Source organism: Sinohyriopsis cumingii, unplaced genomic scaffold (genome assembly GCF_028554795.1).
Source record: "Sinohyriopsis cumingii isolate HCF-2022 unplaced genomic scaffold, ASM2855479v2 utg000229l, whole genome shotgun sequence".
NCBI lineage: Eukaryota > Metazoa > Mollusca > Bivalvia > Unionida > Unionidae > Sinohyriopsis > Sinohyriopsis cumingii.
Window position 1 is genome coordinate 4,155,708 of NW_028315879.1, and position 9,789 is coordinate 4,165,496.

The following is a 9,789-nucleotide window of genomic DNA, read 5'->3' on the forward strand; positions in this document are numbered from 1 at the left end:
TAAACACTAACTCTTTTTTAAAAATGTGAGGGTATGCGTTTGTGTGTTTGTGTTTGTAAGTGCTTAAGTAAGTTGGTATGGATAGTAGATTAACATGATGTCTTTTTTTTTGGTGTTTGAGGTGTAAATTTGGGGTTAGATTGGATTGATTTGAGTATGTGGATAGTCTATTGAAGTGATTTATAAAAAATTTAAAAATAGTGATGGGTAGCATAAAAAAGTGAGTGAGTGTTTCTTTTAGGTCCGCGCGTTGTTGTTTTTTGGTTATGATCTAGGTAAGATCAATTTTATGTTTTTAGGGGGATGTTTTCCATCACGTCCGCGCTTTCACTATAAATTGAAACTCGCTGGGCAGTCTAGTTACCCTTGTTGATTGTTCAACACAAGAATGAATAGCAGAATAAGCAAACTTCTTGAACTCCAGATACATCTGGAATATGTCAGGCGCCTGTTAAATGAACTGGCCGCGGAGGCTATAGTAGAAGAGGAAAGAATGAAGAACGAAGAGGAGGAGAGAAGACAGAGGGAAGAGGAGGAAAAGAAACTAGAAGAGAGGATGTCGTACAATATTCCCGAGACAGAGGATTGGGGTGTTGAAGCGAATCATCCTCCCTCTGCGCTCCCCAGAAGAAAGGTGAAAGGAGACTGGGGAAGAAGATGCGTGTGTGGCGCCAGGCCAGGAAGGTGCAACCATTAGATAGGTACATCTGGAGTTAAAAAAACAGCCCTTTTAAGGGCTACCCAATACTCTAGAAAAGAAATAACTATCGATTTGCCAATGTGTGTGTGTGTGTGTGTGTGTGTGTGTGTGTGTGTGTGTGTGTGTGTGTGTGTGTAGGTAGAGTAGTGTGATTATAAACACTAACTCTTTTTTCATAGTGCGAGGGTATGTGTTTGTGTGTTGGTGCATGTAAGAGCTAAGGTACGTTTGTGTGAATAGTAGATTATGGGTTTCTTTATTGTTTCTTAGCGTAGGTGAAGAGTATAGTTAGGGTTCTGTAAGCGCTCACGTACGATTGTGTGGATAGTAGATTATGGATTTTGTTTATTGTTTCTTAGCGTATGTGGAAAGTATAGTTAGGGTTTTGTAAGCGCTCACGTACGATTTTGTGGATAGTAGATTATGGATTTTGTTTATTGTTTCTTAGCGTATGTGGAGAGTATAGTTAGGGTTTTGTAAGCGCTCACGTACGATTGTGTGGATAGTAGATTATGGATTTTGTTTATTGTTTCTTAGCGTATGTGGAGAGTATAGTTAGGGTTTTGTAAGCGCTCACGTACGATTGTGTGGATAGTAGATTATGGATTTTGTTTATTGTTTCTTAGCGTATGTGGAGAGTATAGTTAGGGTTTTATTATATGAAATGAAAAAGTAGGGGGATGTTTTCCTTCACGTCCGCGCTTTTCGTATAAGAACCCACAGTATTCGTCGTTCAAACCATTCTGCAAAGAATAAAAAAAGAAGATGGCTTCTAACCAAATGGACAAAATGGAAAAATTGCAAAACGTCCTTGACAATTTAGGAATGATAGAGCAAATGTTGGTTAACCTAAACGAGGATCACTATTCTTATAGTCCCCATCGAGTGAAGATGGAGATAAACAATTTACGAAAAATGAAGGTAATCATCAGTGATCTGTTGAAAGAAATAAAGGAGGAGAAGGAGGATGAAGAGGAAAGGATAAGGATGAGAGCATGGAATGAAAAAATTGAAAAAGAAGAAGAAAATGAAAAGAGGAAGAAAGAAGAGGAGGAAGAGAAGAAGAAAGAAGAGCAGGAGAAAGAAAAGAAAGAAAAGAAGAGAAAGAGTGTTGGAGATAAAATAAGAACTTGGTGGAGAAAAAGAAGAAACTAGAAGCAGAAGAAGAAGAAGAAGAAAACACAAAGGCCCTTTTCAGGGCCAGCCATATTTCTCGAAAAGAGATAGCCTTTCCATTGCCTACCCCTTTTTTAAAAAAATTTTAAAAAAAAAAAAAAAAAAAAATCCCATGTTCAATTTCCCTTGACGCTATAAAGTCCCACCCTGTTTAAATTCCTTTGACGCTAAACCGTCCCACGATTTTTCTCCATGTTAATTTCCCTTGACGCTAATCTGACCCAGGGGTCTCTGTAATGCTAATTCCCATTGACGCTAATGTACCCCACCTTACTACTTGTGTGTGTGTGTGTGTGTGTGTGTGTGTGTGTGTGTGTGTGTGTGTGTGTTGGGAACGATGATAAGAAGGTTGAAGTGGTGACTTAATTAGATAGTATAGGAGAGACAAGAGTTTGCATATTGTTACCCCGCCGTAAAAAAAGATGTTAATATTTATGATGAAACAGATATTTTCTCATTCATATATGACATTCGTGGTATGTATATTTGATTTTCTTTTCTATGTTATAGTGTGGAACACTTTTGGTAAATTATTGGTTTGTTAAAATACATAAACACATGGTTACTATTACTAGCATATAGTTATGGAACTGTACATTCTTCTTTTCAGTTCGTCCGCATCCGCCTCCAATCGGTAAGAGAGATTTTCAATTACTTTGATTGTTATTTATCTCCAACTTTTGAAAGCCTTGTACATCCTTATATAGTTGATCATACTAACAGTACTGTACAATGTGGCTGAGTTTGACGGCAAGCAAGATTCTGTATGCTTAAAATATAAATGCGATGTTTTCTTGTCATATTATGACATCGTTCTTTCGTTGGCACTTTCGTAAGTGTTATACCGATACACAGAGATACACTGATACATCCATACACAGATACACCTATATACAAATTCACCGATACATAAATACACAGATACACAGATACAAATATTTACGCAGAAACATGGCATTTTCCGTATCGGTTTCAACCCGTAAATGATATCTCAGTGTTATAAACCAAACGATTAAAACGAAATATACCGTATTCTGTCTAGTCTATATATGTTGACTCTGCAGTCGTTTGAGCAAAATAAAAAAATTACATTATTTCAAAATGTTCCACACCCCCGCAATTGCGATCACATCAAATTTTGCCCTACCTTCCACGTCAAAATCAGACAGTTAACCATTCTTTTATTTACAAACATTTTCATATGGTAAAATTATCACGTCTATATAGCAAGCTATTCAAAAGTGACTAAAATAAAAAGTTTGATGACTATATAATAGAAATGAAAACTGTGCAGATTTAAATATATAGGTGTTAGTCGCCATTTAATAAAAGCCATTTTTAATCGAAATATTACCTACATCAGGGTAGATTCAGAGAGTGGAGATGAATTTCGGAGGTGGCAAATGAGAGGGTGTGTCGAGGGACCCCATTTTACAGTAAAATGTTTATACTTTTAAATGCTCACAATAGGGATAGGCAATCGTTTTAGGAAAAACGAACAGCTCCTTTCACGACTCGTATCCCTTTTGAAAAAATGCATTCATCTCATACATGCACAAAATAATATATGTGTTTTGCTTTTTGTGTTTCCTTCACTCGGCAGAAAGAAAGAGTTTGCCAGTCTTAAATGTTTGGCATTGCAGTATGACTACAGTTGAAAACGAATTGCAATTAATACAAGTTCCATTTACAACATCAAACAAATGTGAACGCGAGGATGTCATTGAAGACATAGAAGTAGTTCTAATCTGGTTGTGTGCTACGGAACTACGGATGTAACATCAGTATCGAACTCCATATCAAGTATATATGGTTAAATGGGTATATAATTATACAAATGTATAGTCGTGATTAGACAAAATTTAATATTAACATGTACAACGAGAATGAAAAAAAATATCAAGCCACATCCCCACCACCACCTCCAAAAAAAGAACTAACTACACACACACACACTCTCTCTGTCTGTCTGTCTGTCTGTCTGTCTCTCTCTCTCTCTCTCTCTCTCTCTCTCTCTCTCACACACACACACACACACACACACACACACACACACAATGGCAACAGTTACCCTTAGTGTTAGATGAAAGCAATTTATTTTTGTTGTATTGTTGCAAAGAAAATACAAAAGCCACTTCCTCACCACCACCTCAATAAGACAATAACCACACACACACACACACTCTCTCTCTCTCTCTCTCTCTCTCTCACACACACACACACACACACACACACATACACACAGATGCCTCAGTTACCCGAGGTGAGAGATGAAATATATTTATTGATATTGTTTTGTTGATTTTATTTGTAATCTTTCTTATTTGCTCACTTTGTAAGTTTCTCGTCAGTATGATAATATATAAGGGATATTTTCTTGACACGAGTGAATAACGGACATATTACATCAAATGAGACGAAATATGTCATTTATTCTCTCGAGGGAAGGACTTGTTTTTACTTTATGCTGAAACGTATTGGGTAGCGATATTATTTCTCCTGGAAAATCCAGCAAGTCATGTCTTGAGATAGAATATGAATGCAGTGTTTTTAATGTTTGTTTCCATAAAAGTGTAGTTTATGACAATATGTCTTTTATCAACACGATACATGACATCTATGAGTGGATACGACAGGCAGATATTTTAGGATAATTGCTGCAATGTGATGGTAACATCGTTATGAGTGGATACGACAGGCAGATATTTTAGGATAATTGCTGCAATGTGGAGGTAACATCGCTATGACGCTGCAATGTGCATACATTTTTTTAAAATTAAGTTTAATAAAGATTTTGTTTTCTTCATTGCAGAAAGTCAAGGCTGGCGAAGATTTTGATGAATCGAGGTAAATCGATGTATGCATCAGTTTTAAACCTCACATTTGGTTTAAAATTCCTCATTTGTATTTCCTTCTTATGGAACATAAATTGGTATGGTTGAGTTTATTCTGAAACATTCCAATGGTCCGTGAAAAGAATATGAGTGGTTATATGAGGCTCTCTTATACATGCGGAAAGTTACATTAGGTTCACTTTAGGGGGCATTCTGGGGACAAGGGGAATTCAACATGGCATGAGGCAGAACTGGAACAAATGGAATTTAACAGGATTTATCTTGTTCCCAGACTGCCCATGAAATTTAGCGTCAGATGAGGCAGTATGGGACCCATGGACATAATACTGATAAACACACATAGTATTCATCACCCAATACATAGTAACCAGATTGTCTGGGTTCATATGGGTTACATCCGCTGGATGACGACATCACGAAATCTATGAGAAGACATCCTTTAGGAAAAGATTGTGTTAGATCGTTTTATAGAAACTAAAATGATTCCTGTGGATGTGATCTTTTGCATTCTCTCTGACGGTCATTGAATGTTTTTCTGAGATGGATATTTTCCTTCAGGTACGCGCCTCCATTGAGTTTTCGTTAGTTATTAACTGTCGGGTGTTGGTCATTCAAAAGAGCATTAAGTTATTTTATACTTATCTGGGCATTCGAAACAGTGTGAAGTTTTATACTTATCTTTTACAGTTTGTAAAAGCGTATTAAATTTCTAAACTTTGTAAATTGTTCCGGACGTTCACAATCCTTGCTAAATCCAGTATTATTTGTTTATTCTTTATTTTGTGAAAATTATTTTGTCCATTTTTCACTTTTTAAGCTACATATTTATAATTTGTAAGGATTCTTTGTACATTTTTTTATTGCGGGATTCCTTTTGAATCTTTGAATATATGTCATATCAGTTTTTAAATATGAATAATACTTTTAATCTCGATTATATTTTTTTCCGTTTCCGCTAAAGTTCGTACGTGTTTCGGACATTTGTTGCTACTTTTAATGTCGGCCAACATTTGCTGATTGTTTACGAATTTGCTTTCAGTCTGCACTAAATTCCGTGACAGTTCGGAAGTTTAGTGCTATGTTTAGCCAAGGTCATTATAATCTAATATGTTGAATCTTTTTCTAGTCTCCGCTAAATATTGTGACACGGTCTCGGGAGCTTGGTACTACTTTTAGGTCCAATTTTGAATGTTATGGGTTGTTTTCCGTGATTAAAGCTACTTATTACATCAAATACAATATATGCAAATTTACTAACGTATCCAACATGATACACATCTCGGCCATATACATATAGCCACTGGACGGGAGGCCACTGGTGCGGTTTATTGATGGCATAATATGAGGTGTTGGATAGCAGAGAACGGGATATTGGTCACTCCACACGGCGTTTTATGGTACAGTGCAGAGTGTTGGATGGTTGAAAACGGGATGTTCATCACCAAATCCTGCGTGTTGATAACGTAAGGTTGGATGTTAGATGGTAGAGAATGAGAGATTGGTCACTATATATGGCGTGTTATTGGTATAATGAGGACTATTAGCTAACAGAGAACGGGATATTGGTCATTATAATACGGTGTGTTAATGGTATAGTGTGGAGTGTTAGATAATAGAAAACAAGGTATTGGCCACTACAAAGGGCGCATTGATGATAGAGTGTGGGGTGATGGATAGGACAGATCGGAGCATGGTCAATACACACAGTTGGCTTGATAGTTTATGTGTAATGTTCTTGATAGTAGAATACGGAGTATTGATCGATACACAAGGCATGTTGATTGTACATTGTGGAGTGTTGGATGCAGAAATCGGAGTATTATACACTACACAGGACATGATGGTATCATAATGTGGGGTGATGGAAAGCATAGATGGTGGTCATCAATACACGCCGCTTGGTTGAACGTGTTATTCGTCAGTACACATGGCGTGTTGATTGTATGGTGTATTATGTTGAATAGTACAGAACCGGGTACTGGTCATAACATAGGGTGTGTTGAGGGTATAATGTGGGGTGTAGAAAAGGAAATAACGGAATAATAGCCGCTGCCCACGATGTGCTGGATAGTATATGTTGGCTGTTGGGTAGTAAGTGACAGGGTATTGATCACTACACGGGATCCGTTGGACAGAGTATGTAGGGTGTTGGATAGGAGGTCGTCAGCGAATGTCGTGAAATATGTCTTACATTTCCTGCAGCTATAGCGGCGTTACTTATCTTAAAATTACTTATTTAAGGTCAGTGTTCCATTTTTTAGTCACATAGAGGGAAGTACCTCCGAAAATTCGTTAGTACTCGGCTTAAACTGGCTCAGACGATTATTTTGTTTGTTAACATGGGCACAGTACAAGATGGATCAAAGTAAGAAATGTTTATATTTTCTTCAAAGATGGCGGTTCGTAGATAAATGCGGTCTCAAGACCACTGGAAATTTGAAATGAGCTAAATGACGGATCACAGGAAAGACAGGGAACTATGTTGACCTTTAGATACTACATTACAAACTATCATGGCTCAAAATATCAATGAGTTGGATACTTATCATTAGTCCAATAATTAGCTCACTTCCAATGCAGAATATTATTATATCCCCAATATAGGAAAACTGGAATCTACAGAAAACTAGAAACAAACTTTTGGACAGCAGCGACTGTACTTTTTAAGTCCAACAGTTAAATAAAATAATGAATTAATTGAAATAATCATGAAATAATTTCAACAAATGTTTAATTGCTTATACCATGATATTGTACTGAAATTTACTGTCAGCTTTATTTTTATTTCAGGAACACCTCTTGATGGAACGAAACTGACACAAAAGCAAGAATTATCAAACGCAAGAAATGTACTTTTCTGGATACGAATTAGCTAGTCACTTACTTGCGTCAACATTCCTTAAGCACTTAAGTAGAAACAGATATATAGAATTTGCAAATAGTAAATATGGCACTTTCACTTTCAGTGAATCGACACTCGGCGTGTCCTTTGCTTTGCGCAATCTCTTGTTACAGCAACCCTTTTTTTACACTATTATATCCAATCATAAATTTGCAAAGCGACACGTTTTAGGACACACTACATGTACACTCTTATATTTTGGCCCAGTCATTCGGAACATCCTCGTCTGTTTCCAATGCGAATCGAATAACTTTGACTCAGATGGTGACTCGAAAGTATTTGTAGTGATAATTCCCAATCGAGTAAATTTGTGACTGACGGACATCAGGCTAAATGTACGAAGAACAGAGTCGTTTAAAATGATAGATCTGGTAAACAAATAAACACAAAGGACATTCATTAATCAGTGAAATACTTGCACTTTTTTACTTTTATTTCTGCAACTTCGTAATAAAAAAGAATTAAATAATCATTCGGTTTCAACACCCTGAAACAGCTACTTATTTTGATATTCGGGATAACACCTCAACAATTGATTGTGATGTAAACAAACGTATGACGTGGAGACAAACACAGGCTTGAGGGTCGTTCAAATGGCCATTATTTACATCCAATATTTTTTTCTAACACGTCAGGTAAAAGGACGAGGACTTTTCTGCTGGACATTGGACATAACGTCACGTACAAATGGTCAGCGCAAAAAGCATGCAAATAATATAATCTCGAAACAGGTATGCTTGTAGTATTTAAGTATAATAGGATGAAGTTGCAGAACTTTTTAATTTCTTTTAATATAGTACATAAACCACAGAAGATTCATTATTAATAGCTTGGAACATTAACAAGCAGGTTTCACATTTATAGTCACATTTCACTAGAATTTTTCATATCTATGATGTTTTGTATACTGAACCATGTTTTGTCATATCTGCTTTTGGTAGTTTAGTTCAGTTATCATTGACAAAAGTAGACGAAGGAAGAGAAACAGATAAAAATAGAGAAACAAATTCGTGTACATTTTATGCAAGTGGACCAAGAAAATTATGTAGTCGTTTTAATTTCTTCTTGGTATGTGGTGTTTGATAAAATGAAATAACTTTGCAGTCTACTTAAAATTTCATCCTATTCATGTACATGTGGTCAATAAAATTAGAAAAATTGCAGCTTCTTAATTTTATTTTTGTTATGCTTATATTAGTTTAAAAGCTTAATGTACTTCTTACCTACTTACAGACCAACAATGATCCACTAATTTGCTTACAAACTTACACGAGCTTTTACGTACAAACCTTCATAACTTCCTTCTTACCTACTTACAGACCAACAATGATCCACTAATTTGCTTACAAACTTACACGAGCTCGTACGTACATACCTTCATAACTTCCTTCTTACTTTCCTTCAAAATCCTTCCCTTCCTATCTGCCTGCTTTCCTAACAACTTACTAAGTTACGGACATAGAAGGGTTATTTCCTAATAACGTAGGGACATACGATACATATTTCCTAATAATTTAACGGACATATGAAAAGTATTTCCCAATAACTTATTGACATACGACATACGAGGGGCATTTCCCAATAGCTTATGGTCATATGAGAGGTATTTCCTAAAACTTTGCGGACATACGAGGGATATTCCCCAATATGATTGATTGATTGATTTATTTTTAACGGCGCATCGGCACTGTTAGGCTATTTAGCGCCAAACAAAGTGTTATTTCTATAATCTTTTAAAACTTATAAAAGGTCCTATATCGACCGGCGATATAAAAGAACAAATGGTTGAAATTAAAAAACGGTAAGATGATAACGGTGTAAAATAAAGCTTCCCGCTCAACGGGAGATGTAAAAATGATGAATAGGTATTAAAATGGGACGGTATATATATTGCATAAAACTGCACAAGGTGATAGCATAAAAGTCAGAGTTTAGAGTAAATATTTACGGCTTTCAAGAACTCTATAATACGAGTGATGTTTATATTATCAAAAAGTTCTTTCATGTCATGCACAATGTAATAACGATCGCGCGTAGGTTGTAGGTCAAAGCACTCTATCATAAAGTGCTTGACAGTGAATGGTTCATTGCAAGAAACGCACTCTGGTGGGTCTTCACCTTTTAGTATGTGGGTGTGGGTGATATAAGTATGACCA

At 36.2% G+C, this 9,789-nt stretch overlaps 1 protein-coding gene across 2 annotated transcripts in view; it reads left to right on the forward strand.

Annotated features, from left to right (window-relative positions):
* LOC149774463 (cadherin EGF LAG seven-pass G-type receptor 2-like) overlaps positions 1–8,793 on the forward strand; it is a 46,146-nt gene extending 37,353 nt beyond the window's left edge. The window contains exons 10-12 of one of the 2 annotated variants that reach the window (XM_089945183.1): positions 2,487–2,510; positions 4,689–4,733; positions 7,522–8,793. In XM_089945183.1, coding sequence (XP_089801309.1) covers positions 2,487–2,510; positions 4,689–4,714 — 50 coding nt within the window. In that variant the 3' untranslated portion in view covers positions 4,715–4,733; positions 7,522–8,793. The remainder of the gene's footprint in view (positions 1–2,486; positions 2,511–4,688; positions 4,734–7,521) is intronic. The other variant, XM_089945182.1, reaches the window with a different exon arrangement.
* The last annotated feature ends 996 nt before the right edge of the window (positions 8,794–9,789 follow it).